The sequence below is a fragment of the Nematocida homosporus genome (genome assembly GCF_024244095.1).
Source record: "Nematocida homosporus strain JUm1504 chromosome Unknown 4542, whole genome shotgun sequence".
In the NCBI taxonomy this organism is placed as follows: domain Eukaryota; kingdom Fungi; phylum Microsporidia; genus Nematocida; species Nematocida homosporus.
Genome location: NW_026250679.1, coordinates 43,333 through 69,447, shown reverse-complemented (window position 1 = coordinate 69,447; position 26,115 = coordinate 43,333). Strand labels below are relative to the sequence as shown.

The 26,115-nt window shown below is 39.7% G+C and overlaps 14 protein-coding genes across 14 annotated transcripts; 8 read left to right on the top strand and 6 right to left on the bottom strand.

Annotated features, from left to right (window-relative positions):
* Positions 1-18: 18 nt before the first annotated feature.
* NEHOM01_1085 (uncharacterized protein) lies at positions 19-1,011 on the bottom strand (the record flags this gene model as incomplete). Its single annotated transcript, XM_051489963.1, has 1 exon — positions 19-1,011. One exon carries the CDS (start codon positions 1,009-1,011, stop codon positions 19-21), a length of 993 nt encoding a protein of 330 aa, XP_051345923.1.
* Positions 1,012-1,455: 444 nt separating this feature from the next.
* Positions 1,456-4,008, bottom strand: NEHOM01_1084 (exosome complex exonuclease DIS3/RRP44; the record flags this gene model as incomplete). The annotated part of the gene is made up of 1 exon (XM_051489962.1): positions 1,456-4,008. The coding sequence occupies one exon, from the start codon at positions 4,006-4,008 to the stop codon at positions 1,456-1,458; it is 2,553 nt and encodes an 850-aa protein (XP_051345922.1).
* An 18-nt stretch (positions 4,009-4,026) lies between these two features.
* NEHOM01_1042 (U6 snRNA-associated Sm-like protein LSm6) lies at positions 4,027-4,227 on the top strand (the record flags this gene model as incomplete). Its single annotated transcript, XM_051489920.1, has 1 exon — positions 4,027-4,227. One exon carries the CDS (start codon positions 4,027-4,029, stop codon positions 4,225-4,227), a length of 201 nt encoding a protein of 66 aa, XP_051345880.1.
* Positions 4,228-4,494: 267 nt separating this feature from the next.
* On the bottom strand, positions 4,495-5,016 carry NEHOM01_1083 (uncharacterized protein; the record flags this gene model as incomplete). Its single annotated transcript, XM_051489961.1, has 1 exon — positions 4,495-5,016. The coding sequence occupies one exon, from the start codon at positions 5,014-5,016 to the stop codon at positions 4,495-4,497; it is 522 nt and encodes a 173-aa protein (XP_051345921.1).
* A 594-nt stretch (positions 5,017-5,610) lies between these two features.
* NEHOM01_1082 (insulysin) lies at positions 5,611-8,541 on the top strand (the record flags this gene model as incomplete). Its single annotated transcript, XM_051489960.1, has 1 exon — positions 5,611-8,541. One exon carries the CDS (start codon positions 5,611-5,613, stop codon positions 8,539-8,541), a length of 2,931 nt encoding a protein of 976 aa, XP_051345920.1.
* A 396-nt stretch (positions 8,542-8,937) lies between these two features.
* NEHOM01_1081 (ubiquitin carboxyl-terminal hydrolase 5/13) lies at positions 8,938-11,082 on the bottom strand (the record flags this gene model as incomplete). The annotated part of the gene is made up of 1 exon (XM_051489959.1): positions 8,938-11,082. The coding sequence occupies one exon, from the start codon at positions 11,080-11,082 to the stop codon at positions 8,938-8,940; it is 2,145 nt and encodes a 714-aa protein (XP_051345919.1).
* Positions 11,083-11,121: 39 nt separating this feature from the next.
* Positions 11,122-11,601, top strand: NEHOM01_1080 (small subunit ribosomal protein S14e; the record flags this gene model as incomplete). Its single annotated transcript, XM_051489958.1, has 1 exon — positions 11,122-11,601. One exon carries the CDS (start codon positions 11,122-11,124, stop codon positions 11,599-11,601), a length of 480 nt encoding a protein of 159 aa, XP_051345918.1.
* Positions 11,602-12,572: 971 nt separating this feature from the next.
* NEHOM01_1079 (uncharacterized protein) lies at positions 12,573-14,348 on the bottom strand (the record flags this gene model as incomplete). Its single annotated transcript, XM_051489957.1, has 1 exon — positions 12,573-14,348. One exon carries the CDS (start codon positions 14,346-14,348, stop codon positions 12,573-12,575), a length of 1,776 nt encoding a protein of 591 aa, XP_051345917.1.
* A 1,187-nt stretch (positions 14,349-15,535) lies between these two features.
* On the top strand, positions 15,536-16,729 carry NEHOM01_1078 (uncharacterized protein; the record flags this gene model as incomplete). Its single annotated transcript, XM_051489956.1, has 1 exon — positions 15,536-16,729. The coding sequence occupies one exon, from the start codon at positions 15,536-15,538 to the stop codon at positions 16,727-16,729; it is 1,194 nt and encodes a 397-aa protein (XP_051345916.1).
* A 780-nt stretch (positions 16,730-17,509) lies between these two features.
* On the top strand, positions 17,510-18,781 carry NEHOM01_1077 (serine/threonine-protein kinase CHEK1; the record flags this gene model as incomplete). The annotated part of the gene is made up of 1 exon (XM_051489955.1): positions 17,510-18,781. One exon carries the CDS (start codon positions 17,510-17,512, stop codon positions 18,779-18,781), a length of 1,272 nt encoding a protein of 423 aa, XP_051345915.1.
* Positions 18,782-19,591: 810 nt separating this feature from the next.
* Positions 19,592-22,237, top strand: NEHOM01_1076 (ubiquitin carboxyl-terminal hydrolase 7; the record flags this gene model as incomplete). The annotated part of the gene is made up of 1 exon (XM_051489954.1): positions 19,592-22,237. One exon carries the CDS (start codon positions 19,592-19,594, stop codon positions 22,235-22,237), a length of 2,646 nt encoding a protein of 881 aa, XP_051345914.1.
* Positions 22,238-22,619: 382 nt separating this feature from the next.
* On the top strand, positions 22,620-23,339 carry NEHOM01_1075 (ubiquitin thioesterase OTU1; the record flags this gene model as incomplete). Its single annotated transcript, XM_051489953.1, has 1 exon — positions 22,620-23,339. One exon carries the CDS (start codon positions 22,620-22,622, stop codon positions 23,337-23,339), a length of 720 nt encoding a protein of 239 aa, XP_051345913.1.
* Positions 23,340-23,494: 155 nt separating this feature from the next.
* Positions 23,495-24,067, top strand: NEHOM01_1074 (uncharacterized protein; the record flags this gene model as incomplete). The annotated part of the gene is made up of 1 exon (XM_051489952.1): positions 23,495-24,067. The coding sequence occupies one exon, from the start codon at positions 23,495-23,497 to the stop codon at positions 24,065-24,067; it is 573 nt and encodes a 190-aa protein (XP_051345912.1).
* Positions 24,068-24,217: 150 nt separating this feature from the next.
* Positions 24,218-25,423, bottom strand: NEHOM01_1073 (uncharacterized protein; the record flags this gene model as incomplete). Its single annotated transcript, XM_051489951.1, has 1 exon — positions 24,218-25,423. The coding sequence occupies one exon, from the start codon at positions 25,421-25,423 to the stop codon at positions 24,218-24,220; it is 1,206 nt and encodes a 401-aa protein (XP_051345911.1).
* Between the last annotated feature and the right edge of the window lie 692 nt (positions 25,424-26,115).

Below are 26,115 nucleotides of genomic sequence, written 5' to 3'. Positions count from 1 at the left end.
GATGTAGAAATGAACGATTTATTCAAATTTCACGTGTTTCTTGTTATCAGTATTCTCAGAAGACCAACTGCGCTTATTAAAGTTGCCATTATCACGACCACCACGAGCAAATCCACCATCCCGACGAGGACCGTTATTATTACTCCTCCTCTGCTCTGAAATCTGCGCCCTAATAGTTCTGTCCTGGAAGATCAGTTCAGTTGAGATTAACTTATCAGCCTCAGCATGACTATCAAAGGAAGCAAAGGCAAAACCCTTAGGTCTACCTGTATCCCTATCAGTAGGCACTCTTAAGTCCTTAACATTAGCATATCCCTTTAAAAACTCCATAAACTCATCCTTATCAAATTCAAAAGGAACATTACCTAAGAAAACAGTGATAGCATCATTATTATGTCTAGACTGGTACTCTCTTTCTCCACCTTCAACTACTCCTCCTGTATTACCACCACGAGGTCCACTCTTAGCCATATCTACTACTAGTCTACGGCCATCACACTCAGTCCCACTTAAGGCTAAACTGTTCTTGCAAGCCTCTTTAGTCTCAAACTCAATGTAGGCAAAGCCTTTACCTTTACCAGTCTCTCTAGCTCTAGGAATTCTTATCTCTACTATCTTACCAGACTTACTGAAGAGTTCTTGTAACTGTTCTTCAGTAGCAGAGTAGCTAATACCTTTAATAAAGATTGTTTTATCTTCAGAAGATTCTTCATCTTCTTTGATTTCTGATGATTTTGATTGATTTTTTTCGGTTGATTTTGATTGAGATAAGGAAGAAGAAGATTGTTCTGATTCAGATTCGGACTCTGTAGCTGATCCAGAGATGCTTTCGGACTCTTCGGACTCTCCTGACTCATCAGAAGCTGTTTGTTCTTCGGATCCACTATCTAAACCGGAGTCATTGGAAAGATCCTTTTGTTCCTCCTTGGTTTGCTCGGGCTTCTTTTGTACTTTTCTTGGTGCCATCGATATTGCAGGGGGTAGTTGCAAAATTTGCTTAAATAGCTGCATGAAAATCGGATTTAGACATGAGTTAATGTTTTGATTTTACTTTGAAAATTAGATAAGATTTAATTGAGTTAAGTTTAAGTGGGGTTGAGTTGGGTTGAGTTAGGATGGGTGTTGAGTTAGTTGATGGTGGTATTGAGTTTGGTTTGGTTTAGTATTAAGTTGAGTTTAGCATTGAGTCAGTTGAGTTGATGTTGAGTTGAGTTTGAGTTTAGTTAGTTTGTCCTAAGTTAGTATTGGGTTTGGTTTGGTATTAAGTTGACCTAAGTTTGACCTAAGTTAATCCTAACCCAGTCCTAAGTTGATATAATCAAATAAAGGTAGTAGTTTAGAGTTTAGTTGGTATTAAGTTGTCCTAAGTTTGACCTAAGTTAATCCTAACCGAATGAGATAAGAAATATGTCTTTATTGGATATGCCTTTGGTGGTTGAGTTGGATGGGATGTAGTTAGGGGAGAGTGAAAGTGATGGAACGGGGATGGTGTGGGGAAAGGATGACTTGAATGGGAGAAAGGGGATGGAAGGACTGGGTATGGCCGGGAATACGGAGTTGGTTATGGGAAATTTGGAAGGTGGGCTCGATTTGTAGGTGGCCGCTGATGGCATACTCGGGATGGTAGAGAAGAACTCGAGTGGGAGAGATGGAAAGAATGAAAAGAGTTTGGAGTGTACTGGGAATAAGTTCTCGGGAGAAAAGAGTTGTGGCATCTCGGGCGGCATACTTGGCACAACGGTATGATCGGTTGATGCTTTGACATGTTTCTTCTAGAACGTGTTGAGTTAGTGGGGCTTCTTGGTTTTGCATGAGATTATGAAGGGTTCGATGGACAATTACATCGGCATAACGACGAATAGGTGAGGTAAAATGGGTGTAATTATCCATGGCAAGTCCATAATGGGTCTTGTTAGTGACTGAAGAGGGTGCATAGAGAGCTTGGGTCATACAACGGGCAGCCCAAGCACCAATAATAGCTGCTAGTTGGGGATTAGAAGTAAATTGGTCGAAGGCCGTCATTAAGGCCTTGGGGTGCTGTGGATCAAGAGTAATGGTGGGAACTAAGTGTTGCAGAGCTTCTTCTAGTTCATGGAAGGCTTCTTTGGCGGGAAGAGGGTGGTACCGGATTAAAGACTCTTTGGGATAAGCACTGGAAATCTTCTCGGCAACACATTGGTTGGCCAGTAACATAAACTCTTCTACTAAGAAGTGAGTATCGTACTCTGGTGCATACTTCTCTTCTACTTGAATGAACTGGCTGGGATTCTGGGCTAGATCGCTTAGTTGGAGAATAGATTGGGGTTGGCCTTCAGTTGGTCGGGGAATACTAATGCGTGAGTCGGAGGAGTGGATGACTAGGGCGCCGTTCTGGTGACGACGTGTGCGAAGGTGGTGGGAGACTTCTTTAAGGAGTCGGAGTGACTCAGTAAGTGCGGGAGTAAGCCGAGTGGCTTGGGAAGGACAGGTGCCGTCTTTGAGAATTTGGGCGGCTTGACTGTAAGTAAATGATGCTTTTGATTTTATAACTGTTTTTTTGAACTGTGTATCTAAGATTTGTAATTGGTTGTTAGTAAGACTAACTGTCCAAATAACTGAAAAAGTAAGTCTGTCCTTATCTTGGTGGAGAGAACATAAATCTGTGCCTAGCAGGGGTGGTAACATATCTATACGCCGATTGGGTAAATAAACTGTACAGCCACGAATACGACCTTCTCTATCTAAAGCAGAGTTAGCTGGGACAAAATGACCAACATCTGCAATATGCACACCAATTTCAATCTGGCCATTAGGAAGTACTTGGGCATGTAAAGCATCATCAATATCTGTGCACCCGGGTGGATCAATACTAGCAATAGGAAGATGGCGTAAATCTTCTCTTCCCACTAAATCTTGGTCTGAAACTGTCCAAGTTTGAGCGGGCAGTTCCTGGAGAGCTTCTTCTTCAAAATCTTGATCTAGAATGCAATTAGCAGCTAGTAAAGCTTGAGTTTCACTTTTAATTAGACCTTCTGGGCCTACAGCTTTGATTAAACGGCCAATTGGATACTTACTAGTAGTTGGCCAAGCTTCAATCCAGGCTAGTACTAGTTGTTTACTTAAACCAGTCGTACTTGGACAACAAACTTGGAAGACTGGAATAGCTTCATTCAATGGCTGAATAAGTAAATGGTGATTATCTAAGACTTGTAGCACAGTTCCAGCTAGAACTTTACGTGCTCGTTTATCAATACTAACAACTCGACCTTCACTAGCACTAGCTTGAGTTACTGTTCCTACAACGATTTGGTCGCCATCTAAAGCTCGACCCATCTGTTCATAAGCAATGTTTATATCTCGCTGCAATCCTTCTACACCGCACTGCACACGCCCCGGACCATCTTTATACTGAACAGATACTATTCCTGTCTCCAACCACTCATCTACTTCACTTACTCCATCTACTCCACTCACTCCACCTACCTCACCCATTGTATCTTTGCACTCGGTCTCACATGCTTCAACTACTAAGTTGCACTCCTTATTACCACAAGTGGCTTGAACTAGTGTGTGAATAGGCCGAAAGACATATGACGGAATGTGCTGGCTGTACCATTGACTCAATCCATCCGTATACTCAGTATCATCTGGTAGATTTTGAATGAATTCTTGCACGACTTGTGCATTACGATCCTCTACTACCGGCCAATTACGCCTATCAATTACACGATTAACCCGTCGATAAACACTAGGATACTTTACTTGTAGACTTTCTAGTACTTGCCGTGAAATAAGTAAAGGAATAAACTCGCCTTCTTCTAACCAAGGCACCCAATCAGACAAGAACCTTTCATTTGGCACCCAAAACTCGCCTTTTCCACAAGTTATACCCTTTCTAAGACCTACTAAACCCTTCCCACAACAACTAAATCCACATAAGAACTCTTTCTGCAAATACACTTCATTTGGCACTCTTTGCACTCGGCCAGATCTAGATAACTTATACGATGCAGAGACTAAACGATCCATTCGAAAACTTTTTCGGGAATGGATGAAGTAACCGAGTTTGTACATTCTAAAGTCATGGTAAAGACTTATAACGGTGTTTCTTATCAAGGTGTTCTTTTAGGTATTGATCCTTATTTAAATGTTGTTTTACAAGACGTGCTAATTAATTCACAAGTAAAGAAATCATCCCTCTTTATTAAAGGCTCAAATGTACTGTATATTGGGTTGAATGTGAATTGAATTCAGAATTCGGAATTTTGAATTTGGAATTTGGAATTTTCAAATTTGAATTAAGTTGTGTTAGATTGTGTTGGGTTATGTTGTGTTTAGATTGAGTTAGTATTGTGTTTAGATTGGGTTTGGATTGAGTTAAGTTGTGTTAAGTTGATTTGGTGTTTATAATTCTGGATTAGGTATTGAATAAATGGATTAGTAGTTGATATTAAGTTGGTAGTTGATTGTTGATTTTGAATAAATGGATTGGTAGTTGATTGTGATATTGGGGTGTTAGTTGGAATCATCGGAGGCTTCTTCGGCGCTTTGAAGGATGTCAAAGTTGAATGTTTCTGAATGGGTGTTGGTTGATGGTTGGGATGTTTGAATTGGTTTGAGATTCATCATTTGCTCGATGAGCCACTTGATCTTGCGTCGGTTAAAGTCTGCGGTGGGTTTAGTTTGAATGGTAGTGGTGGTAGTATTGGTGGTAGTTGGTGAGAATGGTGGGGGATGGGAATGGATATGGGTGGAAGTGGGAGGATGGGTTCGGGTGTAGGTTTTGATGGCCGTAAGAAGAATGTCTAGTTTGGGGGAGTGACTGGTATGGTGGAGAGAAGTAGAGTGGTGAGATCGACGGGGTAAGTCTGGTTTGCAGATAGGGGTGGAAGTGGTCGATTGGGTTTGGGAATCTCTCTTTTTGGGATGATTTAGGCCTCTTTGGAGACTTGATTTGATTCTTCGGCGCCAAGGATCATGAATGGATAGTTGCTCTATTGCGTTAATGATTTCGCTTAAATCATCGTCTTCTTCCATTGTGTTGTCCTTCAATTTGTGCACAAAAGTCTTCTTGGTTAAATGGTCAAGCTTAGATTGGGTTGGGTTTGGGTTGGGTTAGTATTGGGTTAGTGTTGAATTGGGCTGGGTTAGTGTTGGATTGGGTTGTGTGATTTTAAGATTAAAACTGAGATGATATTAGGTTGTGATAGGATTGGATTGGTCGACTAAACAGTCTGGCTTGAAATTGAATTAATATTGGTATGATATGGTATGGTATGGTGTTGGATAGGGAGGAGAAGTAAAACCCTACTCTAGTGTAATGCAACTTAAATTGGTTTTGATGGGATGGGTTGGATTAGATTGGATTGGTAGTTGATATATGTCCTATTGAGTTCGAATTTATAATAGTAATTTCTTTGTCGATATTACCCAATGAGGAAATATTTGGAATGGTCTTGGGTTTGTCTTAACTGTATACTAAATTGAATGTACTCCTGGATGGTCATCTGATGCAAATATAAGTAAATGTTTACTCTAATATCAATACTATCACAATCCTATTCTAATCTAAGATTTAATTTGCCGGTATCTATTAATCCAATGCAAATATTAAGTTTTATTGATCTTCTTATGGTTTCTATTCAGCCAATGAACAAAAATAGATGGATATCCCTTAGATTGGCCATGGCTGTGTTTATTTTAGTTGCGGCATGTTCACTGTTGTTTATAGCTTGGATTTGTGAATCTGATCGGCCTGCGGTACAGGATTTAGTTAGTACTATTGATGGCGATAAGAATTGTAAACAGCTGATTTTGCCAAATGGAATTCAAACCTTACTGATTTCTGATCCTGATGCCTTAGTGGCTGGTGCTTCTCTATCAGTTAAAGTAGGACACTATGCATCTCCTGATGAATATCCGGGACTAGCTCACTTTCTGGAACACATGCTGTTTATGGGCACTAAGAAGTACCCACAAGAAAACTATCTTCATAAGTACATCCAAGATCGTGGTGGACACATCGAGGCTTTTACAACCATCTGGACCACTACGTACAGTTTTACAGTAGGTAGTGAATACCTTAATTCTACTCTGGATGTCTTTAGTGGCATCTTTAAGTATCCCTTACTGAGTAAATTAGCTATGCAACGAGAACTGAAGGCCGTTGATAATGAAGAGATTCTGGCTAAATCTAAGGAGGCTAGACGAGCGAGTTATATGATCAGAGAATTCCATTCCCCGACTTTACTTAATCGGAAACGTCTGGCCGGTCGCTTTGATCTTCTGCAAGAGGTTACACCGGCTGTGCTGCTTAAGTTTTGGTACTACTGGTACCGCCCAGAGTATATGTGTTTGGTTATTACGGGCAAGGAAAGTCTGCTTGCCTTAGAGAAGTATGCCTTGCGGTACTTCGGAGGAGTTAAATCCCGAGGAGATGTCTCTTGGCCATTTCTAGGTACACCAGCTGAAGTGTGTTCTTCGCAACCACCAACAGCTGATACAGATACACCCATGCACCAATGTTTTGATCCAAAAACATCAAACAAAGTCGTATTGTACCAGCCATTCTCTCCCGAAGAAACTGACTCTACTCTCCACATCAATATCCCTCTACCAACTACTCTTTATTCCTACGATGATAAATCAGCTACCTTTTTGGCCCGAGTGTTCAAAGATCCAGTTAGCACAGTTATTTCGTGTATACCTCCCTGGCAAACCCGGCAGAGCAATGTTCTTGTATCTGTTGATCATGAACACAATCTTCTTCGTCTTATGTATACCCAAGCACAAGGCTCTCCTGATTCCGCTCTTAAAAGTATCCCAAGACTCCTGGATAGTTTAGAAGATATAATCCAGCAACTCAAAACCCTTGATCTTGAACCGCTGTATGATTGTTTTCAAACCTGGGATGAATTGCGCTTGGAACGACTAGAATATCCCTCTCTCATGACAACACTTTATTCAACTGCCACTGCCATGCATTTCATGCCCTTTAATGAAGCTCTTACTCATCAGTACCGCTGGGGGAAGTACAACCCTGCCAAGTTGCAAGAAACTCTAGAGATCGCTTCTAAACGGTCTAACTGGCTGGTCATGCTGGAAACTCCCTATCTTCTAGAAGATGAAACTATTCAGTACGAGGGATACTACGGTATCAAATACTCTATTTCATCCTTACCTTCAAGTTCTGATTCCGACGAAGTTCAAACTGCTCGATCTGGGTTTGAGATTCAGCCATTGCTCTTTAAACCGGCTAACTTCACTAAGCTTCGCCAGGACCGGGAAAAGACCGCACTTGGTGTTGTTCTCTACAACATTGTCCCATGCACTATTCCAGGCGATCAAGACGTCCACTATGTCATCCATCAAGAAGAAGGATTCCAAGCATATCTCGTCCGCAAGAGAAGTCTCAATTCCAAGCTCGCATGCATCATTGTAGATCTTAAACTAGATGGCTTCCTTAATGATATCAAAACTTTTGTTGCTTATATCGGCGCTGCTATCTCTCATAAAAAGCAACTACAACAACTAGCTATAATTGACGATCTTATCTCCAACCAAATACCTACAATCACTATCACCTCCACCGGAGTTAGGTACACTTTCTACGGTATTCCCCTCCTAATCGAAAATATGTTGGAATTCTTCTACATTTCCTACGACCTCCATACACCGGCCTACATCCAACGCTTTGCCGAACACGCCCAAACTTACTTTACTGAACTCAAAACTCAATCCCTCTACTCCTTCGCCAGACTTCAATTAGATATCTCTATGGATGCTTTTGTTTTTGATTTAGACGAGTGCATTGCTACCGCCAGCCAACTTACTGCCCAAGATTTCCCTGATACCATTCAAGCCGATATTTCTCTTTATGCCTTCGGTAACTTAGAAGAATTCGAATTTCACCGCATTATCGCCGATACAAAGAAGTACATCATTCCTACTAAAGTCCAACCACCCGAACCTCAAAACCAACTTCAAGTCGTTCATATTGAAGCCCCAGCCCCTTCCCATACTCTAACCCGACTTATCTACATTACTCATCATGTCCACAACTTCACTCCTTACAAAAACCTCGCTATAGCCGCTCTCCTCGCCCAAATCTGCAGTTCACCGTACTTCGATACCATCCGCACCAAAAAGGCCCTTGGCTACTCTCTGTTACACGACTACCTTCTCAACAACAAGCAAGTCTTTCTTCTTTGGCGACTGCAAACTTCCGAGCCTTTCCCTAGCACCTATGCAGCCATCCAGCAGTTTATCCAAAGCACACCCACTCTCCTCCAGCAACTTACTCCCGAACAGTACCAACTCCACCAGCAATCCGCCATTCTTTTCTACCAGAAATTCCCTTCATCCATCCGTGGCTACGGTCTCAAACTAACCCATCTTTGGACCAATCTCGGGTTCGATCCCAATATTCTCAGCAATATTCAAACCGAAATATCCCAAACAACTCTCCCAGAGCTCATCGACTACGCCACCCAATACCTCAACGATCTCCTCACTATCCATATCTCAACCGATTATACCGAAGTCCTAATCCGTCATAAATAAATCTCGATCTAAATCAAAATCAACAACTTAACAATCCAATATACATCTACTACTTTGTCAACCCAAGATAAGATCTCTTTTATTATATCTTATGAATGTCCCATCACTCAACTTAACTCAACCTAACTCAACCTAACTCAACTCAACCCAACCCATCCTAACTCACCCCAATACTAACTCAACTTAACTTACCTATGTATAAATAAAACTCCAACTCAACCCAAACACATTTTCATTACAGTAAGCTTTCTTTAATTTTTAGACTTAACTTCATATCTCATTTCAGATACACCAACTAATCACAAACTAGATATCAAATTATAACTTAACATAATACAAACACAACCCAAACACCAACACACCACAATAACATAACATAACATAACATAACCCAATTTATTCATCCGCCACATAGAACAGCAGTACTGCATAATCATCTAGTAAAGAGGCAGCACCAATTGCTTCATCATCATAAACCACCCAAGGATCTTCTAGTTGACTTAAAATCAAACTAGATTTACTATCATCACTACCTAATTCAGTTACTTTCTTAACTGCTTCATTAAACTCTTCCTGAGTGTACGGTCTACTCTTAGTATAAGCCTGAGCTATATAATGACCAGCATTAACTGTTCCTTTATAAAGCACAGTTGCCACTAAAGAGTAATGTTTACTCCCCTGCTTATCATTCACTACTAATTCCCTATCTATTTTAGCACTTTTACCAGCACTATTCTCAGCCGATCCTAAAACTCGTACGGCTAAGACTCGTGGTGCTTTTAAGACCATATTCTCTCTAACCTTCTCTTTAGCCCCACAACTACACTCAACTGGTAAGTTTTCCTGACCCATTAAAACATCAACTAATTTCTGATTACTAGGTAGATACCAGAGTAATCTTGTTTCTTTTTCAGAAGTTCCAACTACTTGACAATCTTTACATCTTATCTTTGTTTCAATCTCAGCTCTAAACAAATCAGAAAGCATAGAAAAATGACCAATTTGATCATAATTCTCTATCATAACAAGTAAGTCCTCTAAAAATTCAGTTGCATCATGTTGAATACCCAGAGCATATTTAGGATAAGTACTTTCCATTACTTTCCAAAAATCAACAATTGAAAAACTATCTCTATCTCTATCTCTATCTTCAAAACCATCAAAATCATAAAAATCATCTTTTTCAAAATTATCACTACTATCTCTACCACTACCTATCTTATTACCCATTTCATTACCTCCACTAGTAATAACCTTAGCTGAATGGGCAAATACTACCCGGCGTAAGACCTTTTCTAACTGACACCCAAAACACTGTCCAGGCGATTCACAAGGTTCTATCCCCGGAAAAGATTCTAATCTCCCTATCTCCCGTTCTAAACCATACCCTAAACCATGTAAAACAGCTGAAATATAACAAGTATTACCTAAATTAGTAATTCCACCATCTTTTTGCACTAAAAGATAACTAAATCTACCTTTACCTTTCTCTTCTCCTAAATCACCTCCTAAATCCGTATCTACTCCATCAGTATTTAACAATCTTTCTATCTTATCAGTCCCAACCACTTCTTTATCACTCTTATAAACTATACGATCCATCACTCCTTCTATACTTACTAAACTATCACAACTATAACAATAAACATCACAACGTCTCTTAACCCAATCAATACTCTGTAATTTAACAAAAACTCCATGGCCACTATCTAATCTCCCATCTTTTTCAAAATGTTCCATCGCATGTCCATTTCCTTCCACTCCATACTGTTTCCGACCACAAAGTACTTCTCCACAGCACAAACACCCCCAAGTATTACTATCTATCTCACACTTCCCACAAACATCCCCAGCAAATCTCACCTTATCTTCCTTCATCATTTTAACAACTTTACCCATATCTTCTATCTTATCTTCTTTTTGATTCTTATCTTCTTTTTCTATCTTATCTTCATTTTCATTCTTATCATTCTTATCTCCATCTACCTCATCTCTACTACTACCACTTAACTCATTACCTAACCCATTACTTAAACTAACATTACCTAAACTACTACTACCCACTATCCTCTCTAAATGTAGGCACTTCTTACTATTCTCATTCCTACTACTACCTAGTCCTACTCCTAAACTACTATCACTAAGCACAGCATCCTTAACTATCTCTTTAGCCCCAGTCAAATCAAAACCAAATCTCTCTCCTAACCCAAAATCTTCTATCTCAACCAAAATATCCCCATCTCCTATCTTATCTTTACTTTTTTTGTTATTTTTAACAACAAAACCCTTATCTCTACTATCTCCCCCATCTCTATTACCCTCCAACTCTTCCCCACTCCTTCCTATCTTAACTTTAACAATCATAGATAAGTGTCCTAAACTACTATGCTTATCTATATCTCTTAAACAAATACTACTTTTACACTCACAATAAATTAAACTTCCTCCCTTATTTTTCCTTTTAGTCCTCTTTATCTTATCTCTACTGATACTATAATAACAAAAGCAACACTCATTTTTAAAGTCTACAAAGTTAAACATATTAATTCTTTAAAATCTTTTTTTTATTTTGTACCCCGGATGGAAGCAGTCGTTAAACAAAGTAGTCCTGAAGGAGTAGTTAGTACAACTCCTAATGAGTCAGTTGATAGTCATAAGGTAGCCTTTGATGAAGGTAAAATAGTCTTTGGAGTTGCACATATTTATGCTTCTCATAACGATACGTTTATTCATATAACAGATTTAACTTCTAGAGAGACTATCTGTAAAGTTACGGGTGGTATGATTGTTAAGGCAGATAAGGATGAGAGTAGTCCTTATGCTGCTATGTTTGCCGCTCAGCAAGCAGCTCAAAAGGCAAGAGCCGCTGGATTTAATGCCGTACATGTTAGGGTTAGAGCTAGTGGAGGAGTGAAGACTAAGACGCCAGGACCAGGAGCTCAGAGTGCGTTACGGTCTTTAGCTAGGAATGGGTTAAGGATTGGTCGGATTGAAGATGTTACTCCAATAGCTGCTGATCGGGTAAGGAAGAAGGGAGGAAGACGAGGAAGGAGACTCTAAGTAATAAATTAGTATCTGATTGAGTTAGTATTTGAGTTAGTTGTGGTTAGATTAGATAGGTATAATGTAGATAGGAGATAAGAGTATGTATAATGTAGTTTGTATAGTGTAGATAGTAGATAAGAGTATATAGTTTGTAGTTTGGAGATAGTAGATAAGAGTATGTATAATGTAGTATGGAGATAAGAGTATGTAAGGTGTAAATAAAGCATGAGTTCGTTTAGTTGTTGGTTTAGAGATAGTAGATAGGAGTATGTATAGTGTAGTATGGAGATGGGAGATAATAGTATGGAGATAAGAAATTGGAGATAGGAGATAGGAGTTAGTGGAAGCAGTTGAGTAGGGAGAAAAATAAACAGATGAAGGTGTAGGTGGTGAATAGGTAGGCAAAGAGGTAAATGCAGAGACAGCTGAGCATATGGTAAAGAGATAGGTACTTATGGAGGTAGGTAGAGAGAACTTGGTGGATGATTAAGTGGCGGATGTATTTGAGTAGGCTGATAAGGAAAGCAGTAGTTAGATAGGCTGCTATACAAATAAAAAGATAGATAATTAGTTTGTGCAGTAAGTAGATGTGTAGATAGCAGATAGATAAGAAAATACCAATTAGATAGCCAAACATACTGGTTGAATTGGGTTACGTTTGAGTTGGTCTGTGTAGATAAGTAAGTGAATGCATAGTTGTAAACAGATTAAGTTAGTAAACAGATTAATGAGTAGATAAGTAAATATTTAGGTTTAGATTGAGTTGGGATTGGATTGGGTTGGTGTTGGTATTGGGTTTGGGTTTGGGTTTGAGTTTGGGTTTGGTATTGGGTTTGGGTTTAGATTGGGTTTAGATTGTGTATTGTTAGATAAGAAATTAAGATTGTAAGAGTAGTTACAACTAAATCTACTAAAAACATAACTAAATTTAACCGTATCTAATCTAAAAACAAAATATAGTAGAATGTATATCTAGTTTATTTGGATTAGAGACGGCCGTACTTGGGTTTAAGGACTTGTAGAGGCATAGTTTGCTTCGTATGCGGCCAGGGACCTTGTAAACATAGAAGCTGGTTCTCTTGTCGAGCAGCAAAGTCAATAACTGGACCTACCATAACATAAGAAACAACTCCTTGCCGGACAATAGCTAGTTTTTGTTGACTAATGGCTACTAGTTCTTCTTCTGTCCAGATAAGATTAAGAATTACTCGCATAGCTATTTGTGATACTTCAACTAGTTGGTCTACTTTATACTCCATGAGAAGAACACTAGTTGGTCCTCGTACGGCTAGTAGGACTTGAGTTTGGTCTGGATGAAGAGCAATAGCTTGCACATACCCTGGAGTAGTGATAGGTAAAGCTTGGCCTGATTTAAAGTCAAACCAAACTAGACCTTCACCATGCAGAGCTACTTTGTGTTGAGGACCAGCTGAGAGGTGAAAAGGAACAAAGTCAGGACAGATAGTACTTAGTAGCCATTCCTGGTGTAAATGACCAGTTAAATCATACTGGGCTAAAACAGTCCGACCTGATCGACGTAAAACAGTAAACAAACAACCATGAAGGAATCGATGGACTAAAACTCGACCAGTAATTGACCAAAGTAAAGCTACTTCACCTTCTCTACTATGTTGGTAAGCCCATAACCCAATTCTAGTTCGGACAATAGTTACGTCATCAATTACTTCCAGACCAAGAATAGGATCTTTCATCAAGTGATTAAAGATACCTTTAATTTGACCCGATTCCTTATCTACTGCTGAGATAGACATCTTTTTACCCAAAGCAATAACAAATCTATTAGTAGTAGAGATAGCTGCGATAGCTGAAGGTAATCTTTTAGAGACTTCAACTCGACCAACTACAGGAATATCATGGGCATGAACAGCCCCATCACCACCAGCCGTAAAAATGCGACCGTTACATTCAGCTACACAAAAAACATCAGAAAGATGGGAGTCATTTTGTGACTCTAAAGTATAAAGACCAGCGGCTGAACGGGAGTAACAACTAATTCGTGAATCAGCTCCAGAAGTCATAATACGTCCGGCCACAACTACTATACCATTGATGGCTGAATCACGTACTTGTAAGACTTGCAGAACAGTTCCAGCGGATACATCCACAATATACACTTCTCCGCTTAAAGTTCCTACTGCATACTCTGATCCAAGTACTCGTACCATACAACTGATAACTACTTCATTTTTTTGATTTTGATTTGAGTCAAGATTAATATTAGTAGTAATGTTTTTGTTAAACTTATCTAAAACTCCAGCCCAGATAACTTGGCCGCCTACTACGTGATAGATCCGACCTTGGGCTCCACCAGCCACTACTTCATTCTCTGTCTCGCCAAAACAAGCAGTAAAGATAGCATGTCTTGTTCTTAGTACAACTGATTTATCAACTCTTACTTCTGAACCTCCACCTGGTACACCGTAGATAGTTAGGACTCGGCCGGATTGGGCTAGAACTCGCCAAAGTCCTGGTTCTGGTACTCGTCTGACTCCTAAACTTTGTAAAGAGATACGCCATAAACCACTAACGAGTGATCCGATAAGTAAGTCTTTGCCATCAAAACATGCACTGTGCACTCCTTTTAATCCTAAATCTAATCGTCCTACTAAGAATAAAGCACTTGTAGAGTAAATATCTACTACTCCGGACTCTCTTATCGCGGCTGTATACCCTTCCGAAACAGCTAAAGCCGTTATTTTTTCGGGTAATTCGACTTCACGCCGATGTATGTGCAAACGCATGAAAATTTTTGGCAAACTTGTCATTTAATCCAATCCCAAACCAATCTCTAGTTATTTCCTTTTTAGGTAATTTTCTGTATTTCCTTATTAGGAAAAAATCCTGATTAGGAAAAATATGTTAGTCTAGTCTGGGAAGCCAAAATATTTATGCATGTTAAAATTCACCGGTAAATAAATTGGATTGTATTGAGTTAGGTTTGAGTTGGTGTTAAGTTAGGTTGGGTTAAGTTAAGTTAAGTTAAGTTGAGTTGAGTTAAGATAAGATAAGATAATGTTAAGTTAAGATAATATTAAGTTAAGATAAGATTATTAAACGACTACTACTCTTTCTTTCACACTGAACCCTTTATTCTTTGATTGGTTAGTTTACTTTTAGATACCAACTCGTACTTCTAAAATACCAGCCCGATTAGTAGAGAATTCGAAGATATCAGAGTTTACTGAATATATTGAGTTATGACGTCATCTTCTTACTTATCATCATCATCTTGCTTATCGTCATATACCAACAATAAATGCCTAGCAAGGCCGTATTAAGGCATGCCAATGATGGAGTTTGTACTAAGCTCAGAGTATCTTCCACCCATGACTAAGTCAAGTAAAGTAAAGATAAGATAAGATACTCAAGACAATATACATGCACTAAACACCAACTCAACTCAACCCAACTCAATCCTAATACCAACTCAATATCTTTTATTTTGGTATGTATTTCATTCCGATTTATCGACTAGACGAAGTTCAATAAGTCTATTACTACTTTAAATAGTCCTTTTAAGATTGAGTTCTGACTTAAAACCAACCCAAAACTATCTTAAGCCTAACCAACCCAAAGTCATCTATTGGTCCATAGCCTAACCAGTCACCATCTCCTTCCCATCCTCTTCCCAAACCAATCCAACACCCACTCAATCTTAACCCAATCTTAACTCAATAGATAGGTTTGAATTAACAATCCAATACTTTTACAATTTTCAAATCCAAATCCAAATCCAATCTTAACCCCACACAACACCAACACCAACCCAACCCTACACAACCCCACTCAACCCAATATCAACTTAACCCAAACTCAACCCAAACACATTCCAATCAAAAGACAAGACAACCCCTTCTTAATATAATAGATTAAAAGTATAAATAGACATATGTTTCTAAAATTTGCAGCCTAAATCAAAGTCAAGATAATGATAGAGAAAACAAAAACAAAAACAGCCAAAGTTGGGCTAGGGTCCGAGATAAAAAGACATCGTACATTTATTTTGATTTTAGCACAGATAGTCATTATTACAACAGTAGTCTTCTTTTTATTCCAACGAAATTTTAAAATCGGAAAAATGCCGGCTAAGACTAGATTATTTAGCGATTTGCTAGATCTAATGCAACAAATAGACGAAGAGGTAGATGATTGTACTCGTTGGCCTACTAGACGAGAGAAAAATGAAGCATTTAGATCTATAAATTCGATTGAAGATTTAGTTCCGATTAGAATTTCAGAAATGACAGCTGTATTTCGCTACAATGGTAATGTTTCAGGACTATTCGAGATAGTCGACTTAAGAAAAGACTGGCCAATAACTAAAGGCGTAATTATTAAGCGGATTATAGTTAAGAAGGAGAACAAGCCAGAAGAAGAAGCTATTTCCCTACTAGTCCGTCATCCTTTACTGATGAAGACTTATGCGAGTCATACGACTTACTTCACTAACCATAAGAAAGTCGATCAGGAAATACTTTGGCTGATTATGGAGCCAGTTGCTACACGTATAACTAATAAGGAGATAAACAAGAACGAAGCTCGGATTAGAGAAATACTAAGGGATGTCTTACAGGGGTTGAAGTATTTACATGCTAATCGGATTGTGCATTTAGATTTGAAGTTACAGAATGTGATGGGTACGGGTGAGTTAGGGGCAGTAGGTACTCGGTATAAATTGATTGATTTTGGGTTCTCACGACAATTACCTGAAGATAAGTTAGAAGTAGTCTTTCCAGGTAAGAGTTATGGGACATTTCCTTATAAACCGCCTGAGGTTTGGCAGGAGAGTGTACATGGGTATGCGGCTGATATTTGGTGTTTAGGATGTATGGCTTTGTTTATGGCTGATGCTGAGACGGCGGGATTCTTTCAGAAAAGGGATCCGATTAGATCGGGACATACTAAGGATTATACTAAGTTTAAGAGTTTCTTAGAGGGAAGTAAGCGCTTGCCTATTTCGGCCGATGCTTCTTTAGAGTTGGTGCATTTTATCAAGATGTGTATGTTCCGAGATCGCACTAAGCGTTGGACGGTGGCTCAACTTATGGAGCATCCTTTTATTCGGGGTGTTCCCTTAAGTGATGAACAAGCCGATACAGTTGCTAGTGCGTACTATGTTTAAGACTTGATTGGGCGGTCAAATTAGGTTTGTGTTGGGTTAGTTAGAGGGTTAGTCAGGATATCAAGGCAATTTAGCGGGTCAAAGATTAAAGTAGGTCAGTTAGTAAAGTTCAATAGACATATCAACTATAGAGGTAAATTGTCCTATGGCTACTACTGCCATAATTATTGCCATTATTACTACCACTATCTATATCACTATCACTATCATTATCATTAAAGACAAAAACAGTATCACATTTAGTATATCTACATTATTACATTGGGTTAGTATATCACTAAACACAACACAATCTCATCCAGTAATCATCTAACCTATTCATTATCTAATTTACACCTATCTTAACTCAACCTAATTCAACCTATTCTACCATAACTTAACTCAACTCAACTTAACACAACCTAATTCAACCCAATACTAATTCAACCTATCCTATCCTGTCATAACACAACCTACCATAACCTAATTCAACCCGATACTAATTCAACCTATCCTATCCTACTATAACACATCCTAACTCAACCTAATTCAACCCAATACTAACTCAACTTAACATCCTATCCTGCCATAACACAACCTACCATAACCTATCCTACTATAACATAACCCAACACATCCTAATTCAACCTATCCTATCATAACTCAACACATCCTAATTCAACCTACCATAACCTAACTCAATACCAACTTAACTTAACTTAACTCTATGGGGGATAGAGAGTACTGGTGAGATATAAGGGGATAGAGATAGAGTTAAAGAAGCCGATCTCGGAATTTTTTATGTCTGAAGATACTTCACTTGCCAAACATATTGTGCCAAACATCACTTTAGGATCTATTATAGCTTATGGATCTACTTCAGTAGTACGTCAGGGTAAAGGTGGAAGTGGGACTCAGTATGCGGTTAAAATTGTTAAGATAAGTAATAGTGAAGCTGAAACGGCTGCTAAAAGAGAAGCAGCTATTCATCGAGTTCTAACTCATCCACACGTAATTGCCTTACGTGACTTTCATCCGGGTAATGGTTATGCTTACTTTGTAATGGACCATGCTGTTAATCGTGAACTGTTTAGTTATATAGATCCTGGTCGAGGAATGAGTGACGAAATCTCTCGTTTGTACTTGCGGCAGTTGTTAAGTGCTTTGGTTTATATGCACCAACGCGGGATTTGCCATCGAGATATCAAACCAGAGAATATTCTACTTGATAGTAACTATAACTTACGTTTGGCTGATTTCGGGTGTGCTACAGTTTATCGAGATGCTAAAGGCCGTCGACCTCTAACTAGACAGTGTGGCAGTACGAACTACATGGCGCCAGAAGTTTTCCATATGTCCTATGATGGCGAGAAGGCCGATGTTTGGTCTTTTGGACTTTTAGCTCTAGTGATGTGGACGGGGACAGTTCCTTGGGCTAATGCCTGTGCAGGTACTGCTGGATACGATAAGTACAAGTTAAGTCGTGATCGGGACTTTGCCCCCTTTAATGTCTTAAGTCGAGAGAAAATGGAGATCATTGATCGCATTCTCTGTATCAATGAGAGTGAACGAGTTGGATTTAGTAAGATCTGCCAGTTTCCATGGTTTGCCACTGGCAGTGCTCTAGCCTGGCCATCTGGACTAGTTAAGGATCCAGGAGCCGTAGCTTCACTTCTTCTTCCTCCTGAAATTCTAGCTCTTTCCCAACCGGATGCCTGTGTTTCACCTATTGGCCAGGCCTACAGTTCTCAGCCTGTTTTTATGAGTTATAATGATCTACCCTGTGCCACGCGTATTTATGCCCAAGTTAAAGCCAGTGAAGCCCTGCGTATTCTAGCCCGAACATTAGATGATGTTCTTATTCAGTACAAAAGATCAGGCGGCAGTTTATCTTTCACTACAGTTGATGGCCAAAAGAATCTTATCAGTGGTGAAATTATCAGTCGCAGTATCGGCAGTGAAACTCTCCTTATCTTCCAAAGAACGCACGGCAACTGTCTTGAATTCAAGAAAATGTTCAATATCGTTAAAGACAACTTCATGGAAATCCTAGAATCGCAACGCCGCCACTAACTCAATAGATCATTCACTACTACGCACTCCATCTTTTCCTGCCTACTCCCACCACCTAATACCAACCTAACACCAACCTAATACTAACCTACTACCACTGATCAGGAGCACGTCCCAGCCACTACAACAATAAACTCATTATTAAGCAACCACTCCATTATCTCAATAATATCAACTTAATATCAACTTAATACTAACACAATCAAGTGGAACATTCTTCAGATTAATTGAATAAAGCATTAACGTATTGGGGATATCGTGTAACATCCAACCTAAAATTCCATCTCATAACATCAAATTAGTATCTGCTTAACCCAAATCCATTCTGTATTTATAGTTTGAAATTATCCTCTACCACTCACTAACCCACCTCAAATAATACCTTCACTCATAGAACTACAGATGAACAATAAAGATATGTTAAAGTGTACTTATATTCTGAAACATATTACAAATTCAATACTAATCCTAACCCACTAGGACCTACAATCTTCACCAGCCAAGAACAACGGTGTTCAACTCTGTACAATCCAAATCCAAATTCAATCCTAATACCAATCCAAATCCCAACCAAATCCTAACACAATCCATTCCAAATCCAATATCCATTTAATAAAACTCCACCCCACACAATCCTAACCCAAACCTATTCTACTATAACTCAACATAACTCTATCTATTCTACCAGAACATAACACAACCCTACACAAACCCACTCAAACCCACTCCACTCAATACAATCTAATTTCACAACCAAATTGGAAATCCAAAGTCAACAATCCATTTAATATTCATTTTTTTTGCCCCCTTATGCCCAAGTCTTGTTTTGAATGGAATATAAAGCATAAACTGGGCGATAAGAGTCAATACAGTGAGTATTTTACTTCACACAACTTTACTTGGCGTTTGGTGCTAGTTAGTGCGGAAAGACATCTTATCTTTTTAGAACATTTTGGATATTTAACTTTTGATGTGTTTACTGATTATATTCTGAATATTGAATATACTGATGGAGATGTCCAGAGGGAAGAGATTTCCTTTGCTTTTGGTGGTCAACTAGATTTTAGTACAGTTCTTCATCCTAAAGATACCAAACGTATTAGTATTTCTATCTTATCAGCTACAAGGTGTTATGAATCTAAGAAGACAACACCTTTTGCTGGTCTTATTAACTTAGGCTCAACTTGTTACTTGAACTCTTTAATGCAAAGCTTGTTTCATATCAAAGGGTTTACTCAAGCACTTTTCCAACAAGGACCTCAACCTAAGACTTTGGAAATGCAGAAACTCTTCTGTCAACTAGAAAGTGAGCCTTTATTCGTAGATACGTCTGCTTTTGCTAATGCCTTTAAACTTAATGAACCAATTGATGATCAACAAGATATTCAAGAGTTCTTTAAAGTCCTTCTTGATGAACTAGAGAAAGAAGCTAAAGGTACTCCTTTCTTTGATTTCCTCATTAAGACCTTTTATGGTGATTTAGCCGCCTTAATTGAATGTGCTTCTGGTTGTCGTAGTGAACGTATTGAGAAGTACAATGATATTCAGTTGGTAGTTGGTGATCGACCTACCGGTTCTGCTTCTTCTTTAGAGGAAGCTTTACAAGCTTATATAACTACTACTCACCTGACTAAACCTAATCTTTATAATTGTGAGAAGCACGGGTACGTTGAAGCCACTAAAAAGGACTACTTTAAGACTTTCCCACCCGTTCTTTTCTTCCAGATTAAACGGTTCAATATGGACTATGATACGGGTGAGGCCTATAAGATCAATGAATTCTTCTCCTTCCCGGAACGAGTTAATCTAGCACCTTATACGCACCAGCCTGATGAACCTCTCTTCTACTCACTCTACTCAGTCAATGTGCATATTGGTGATGGTCATTCAGAAGGACACTACTACGCCTACATTAAAAAGGGTGAGGACTGGTACAAATTCAATGATTGTTACGTAACTAAAGCTTCCGCGCATGAAGCCGTTTATGGAACGTTTGGTGGAGCCCATGAGTACAAGAACCGCCAAAAGATTGCTAATGCCTACTACTTAGTCTATATTCGTGAATCAGATTTAGCTGAACTACTAACTCCAGTTGATCCTCAAGTCCCCAGTAGTATCCAGAACATGATTGAACGTGATCGGTTCTTACAACAACGAGTGCCTCTGCAGTTGTACACTCGAGAGACTTTAGCTGGGTACTGGGGACTTGGCGCTTTCAATCCGGCCCAAATTCAAACACGGGCCTTACCGGCTGTAGTTAGTTTAGAGAACTCACAAAGTATTCGGCAACTGCTTATGCAAACTAAACGGGTAACTAACATTGCAGCTAGTAATATGCTGGTTTTTGTCATGGGTGATCAAGGTCAGAGTTTAGATCTTCTGAATATGCCGGCTAATAGTATTGTTGGGGATTTACCAGGTAAGGTCTTCTTTGTTGCGGAAAGTCAGCCGGACGTACCAGTTGAAGATACGTTTGTTCTCTTTGTGAAACGCGAGAAGGCAGCTGGTCAGCCCTACGACTTAAAAGTGGTGGTGGAGGTCGAGAATGTCGTAATTGTCCGGCGTTCGCAAAAGGTCTGGGATTGGGCCGAAAGTACTTCATCTTCACCCGTACCTTTACTAGCTGAGATAAATGGGGAGGCTAGAGAGATAGGGAAGGATATTTGTTTTGGAGAACTATTTAATGGTGGATTTGGAGTAGTAGTGGCTGATGCAGGTTTAAGTTCTTTATCTGAGTACTTGGATGCTTTAAAAACGCATCGACTTATTCATATCTTTATTGATCAGTATCCGGGCTTTACTTTATGGGTGGACAAGTCCTGGGGAGATACTGAACTTTTTAAGCAGATTGAGCAGAGTTTAGGTTCAGCAGAGTTTAAGCTAGTTGCCCAATCGGAAACACATATTGAAATTAGTGTGAATCCTGGATATACTTTTGTGCAAGTAGCTATTCTCCTGGGTCGAACGGAGAACATCAATGCTATTCCTAAAACGTGTCGGATTTTAGCAGTAACAAGTCCGGCGGTAGAGATTGTAGGGGCGGTTGGTTTAAATCCAACTTCTCTGCCGAGTAAGTGTCGTGTAGTGATGACGGAGCAGGGTAAAGACCGACCTCAAGTCTTCCGGCTGGGTGATACGCTTGATCTGAAGCCTGGAGTAGTTCTAGCTATTCAGGAGGTAAGTAGGCGCCGACATGCCGAGGCTTTTATAAGACATAATGATGAGGTGGTTGGGCATCCGTTCTTTATAGATACTGAGACCAGAAGAACCGGGATGGAGACCAAACGCCGGTACAGTGTGGAGGATAGTGCTCTAATGCGTCTATCTCAGAAGAGTAAGAGCACGATTGAAGATACCAGTACGGTCAAGAAATCAGGGAGTACAGATCGGTTCGTCTTTGCAGTGGGGTATGCCGCTCGGGAGCAGATTGTCATGCGGTCGGCCTTCTTGCAGTAGGTTCAGTAGTAAGTCAATAAATAGTAAGTCATCTAATAAGTAGTGAATAGTAAGTAGTAAATCAGTAGGTCACTAAGTAGTAGATCAGTAAGTAGTACATAGTAAGTAGTGAGTCGCTTAATAGTAACAGGTTGTTTAATAAGTAATAAATCAGTAAGTCAGTAAATCAGTAAATAGTATGTAGTGAGTCACTTAATAGTAAGTAGTAAATCAGTAAATAGTACATAGTAAGCAATGAACCACTTAATACCCACTCGTCTAATATGTAAGTCAGTAAGTACCAACCCATTTAGTAAGTAGTAAATCAGTAAGTAGTGAGCCACTTAATACCCACTCGTCTAATATGTAAGTCAATAAATAGTTGGGATTCTTCTCTTTGTTTATGCGCGTGAAAGCTGTCTATGGGCGGACCTCGTTTGTTTGTGAGTTCCCGGACGAATCTTCAGTGGCTGAGCTGTACGAGTTGGTGCGAGCTCGGATTGGGAAGGCTGTCTTTCTCTTTACGACAATGCCTTTACAGATGATTGATGAAGTGGAGAAGCGGCGAGTGTCTGAACTTATTGCTGATTGTGATTGTATTTACTTGATGGATACACCAGAGGCCCGGGGGCCGAGTGAACAGAAAGAGGCGGATGAATGTGCGGCTGTTTTTTCGATTCTGGAAGTACCTAGTGATAACTCTTGTTTGTTTCATGCTTTGAGTGAGTTACTGGATGCCCGGAGTAGTAGTGAGTTGCGGAAGATGGTGGCTAATACTATTCTGGAGAATCCTAAGAAGTTTGCGATCTACTTAGAGAAGGATCCTTTTGCTTACTCGAAATGGATTGTACAACCGGATACGTGGGGTGGGGCGACGGAGATTGAGATTATTGCCCGGATTTATGAGACAAAGGTTTGTGTGATTGATCGGCAGTTACAGTGTATTGAATTTGGATGTGAGTATCGCTCGGTGGTTTATTTACAATATTCGGGTGTGCACTATAATGCAGTGATTGGAAAGGATCAGGGTCGAGTAATCAAAAAGTTTCCTAAAGGGGATGTCCAGGCCTTGGCCCGAGCTAAGGAAGCTGTGCGTGAGTCATTTGCCTCCTCTAGTGCATAGTAAGTGGGTGTTTTTAACCTCCTTTTATTGATACCTGAAACTGATAGTGATTGATCTCTTTTTCAGGATATAAATCAGATGCGGTAAGACGGGACCAATCAAAGCTGATCTAGTCATTTCATAAGAATAAATATCAGTGAGATTTCTAAGATATCATGAACAAGATCAACATTGTAATTTTAGCAATCGCAGCAATTCTATCCTTTGGGTTTGTAGCAGCTGGCGGGTATGGCGGGTATGGAGGCGCAGTCCAAACCAGTGAGGAGGCAGCATACTCTAATTCATACGAAGAAACTAGTGTACAAGAAGAAACCGAAGAAACCGAAGAAACTGAAGAAGTCTCAGAGGAAGAAGTTGTGGAAGAAGAAGACTCTCAGGCGGCAGAGGAAACCAGTGCATCGGCCGTTGGAGCAACTAGTTCTAAGTCTGGTGCTGCTATGTCCCAGGGCTCCCAGATGGCCGGCAAAACCTCTCAAAGCAAAGCCAATGCCAGTAAAGCTGATACTTCTGGACTTGTAGGCAGCAGTGGATCATCAAACCAAGCCGACACTTCTGGGCTCGTAGGCAGCAGTGGATCATCAAGTCAAGCCGGCAAGACCTCCAATAGTGCGGCCAAGAACCGTGGTAAGAGTGGTAGTACAAAGTCTGGATCTGCGGCTAACACACAACAAAACGCAGATGATGCTGCAGCCATCAACGGGGCCAGCAGTTCTTCGCATCATGGATAATAACAGCCGGGTGTAACAATAAACTAATTACTTGAACTATTTATTGATTGATATCTGAATGTGTTTTATTGAGTTGAGTTAGATTGGGTTAGATGTGGTGTAGTTTGGTGTGGTGTGGTGTAGTGTGGCTTGGCTTGGGATAGATTTAAATTAGACTAAAGTAGTTGGATCGGATAGAGTGTTGATGGCAGTGATAAGGTCTTTGGCTGTTATGTTTTGGAGTGCTTTTACTAGTGATTGGGCAGTTGGTGGCACGCGATTGCTAGCGATAGTCCAAAAAAGAGTGGGCAGATCAAGAAGAAGGCCATTATCTGGTATTTGGGTAATTAAGTCTTTGATATGCGACTGATACTGTGACAAGACAATCTCTTTGATTGCAGCTTTTGTAAGAGGTATCTTCAAAGCGGGAGAGACAAAGCAGCCGAGAAAGGCGCCTTCTTTAAAGTTCATGAACACAACTTGCGCAGTTTGTTGCCGAGCTTGCAAGTATTGCATGAGGATGCTCTTGATCAGAAGGAAAGTATAGTAAGATTGTGAGGTCGTGCATGCCGGGGCCCGAAATCCAACTAAACAACCCGAAGATAGTTGGGCTGAAGGGATAGATACAGAGGTGGATGAAAAAGAAAGGTCAGCCGACTGAGAAGTAGGTGTAGATGAATTAGTGAGTGTTTTGCTGGATATAACTGGAGTAGAAAGAGGTTTCGGCTTGGGAAGTCTTTGAATGAGCTGCATAAGAGCTTGCGGCTGTACATCACCTCGAGCAACCAGGAACACATTAGTTGGTGACGTAATTGAATTCAAAAAGGACAGAAGATGAGTTCGATTGATAGCTTGTCTATCTGCAGCTGTACCGAGAATAGGAGTTGCCAGCGAAGTATCTTTATAGACAAGACCTAGCAAGTGTTCAAAGTACGTGCTTAAATCCGACTCAGTGTTTAGCACCTCTTGTTCCACTCGCACTTTCTCTTTACCAATAGACTGTTCTGTGATTCTAGCCGGGTTTAAGCACTCCAGAAGAACAGTGGCTAACTTGGCTTGGTTCTGTTTCTGGGCCCGGCCAATAATACCAATATAGTTTTTGGTTGTAACTCCACCAATTTGAAAATCTCGTAAGTCTTGTGGATCTATACCCGCGACTAAAACATGTTCTAAAAGATGGGCAGTTCCACTTGGCATCTTCTGTAACTGCTCAGCCGTTGACCCAGTCCCGAAAAACAGGCCAATTTCACCACTACCAAGCTTATTTTTCATAACTTGACTAATCAAACCAAGACCATTACTAAAGACTTTATGAGTAAGATCTAGTGACTCTTTCGGTTTAATCCAATCTGAAAGTACATTACTAATCCAGCCCATTGATGAAATAAAATCTTTCCCATTCCCGCCAAATCTACATCTTTGAGACTAATCAATCCATCTCAACTAAGTATTCTTTCATCTCTACCATATCTACAAAGTCACAAGAAGTACAATCTGAGGTGTACTTCTGACCAATCACAGTCCTCCATCTATTTCAAGACAGGTTTAAGATAAGACTCTCCAAAGCAATTGACTTAACCCATTAATATTCAGTGCTACAAATGCATTATACCTCTTAATCATAATCAGCCATAACTCATCTAGACTAGGCACAATCCCAATTCAATTTAAAGAGGCACACTAAATTCGTAGTAGTCTATCACATCTTGTGCTCAGCGAAATACTTAGTTGACACTCTGCCAATTACCAAGCTAATTTCAACTGTACATATTATACCGCACATAATATCACAAAAACAGACCAACCCAATAGCTTATCTTATCTAAATCACAACCTAATTTTGCTTTTTAATCAATAAACTCCATATAACTCAATACTAAACTTAGCTTCATTTAATCCTAAACTAAACCCAACTCAATGTTATACTAAACTAAACCCAATTCAACTTAATCCTAAGCCTCACTAAATACTAAACTAAACCCCACTAAATACCAAACCAAACTAGACTAAACTAAACCTCACTTAATACTAATCTAAACTAGACTAAACTAAACCCAATACCAAACTAA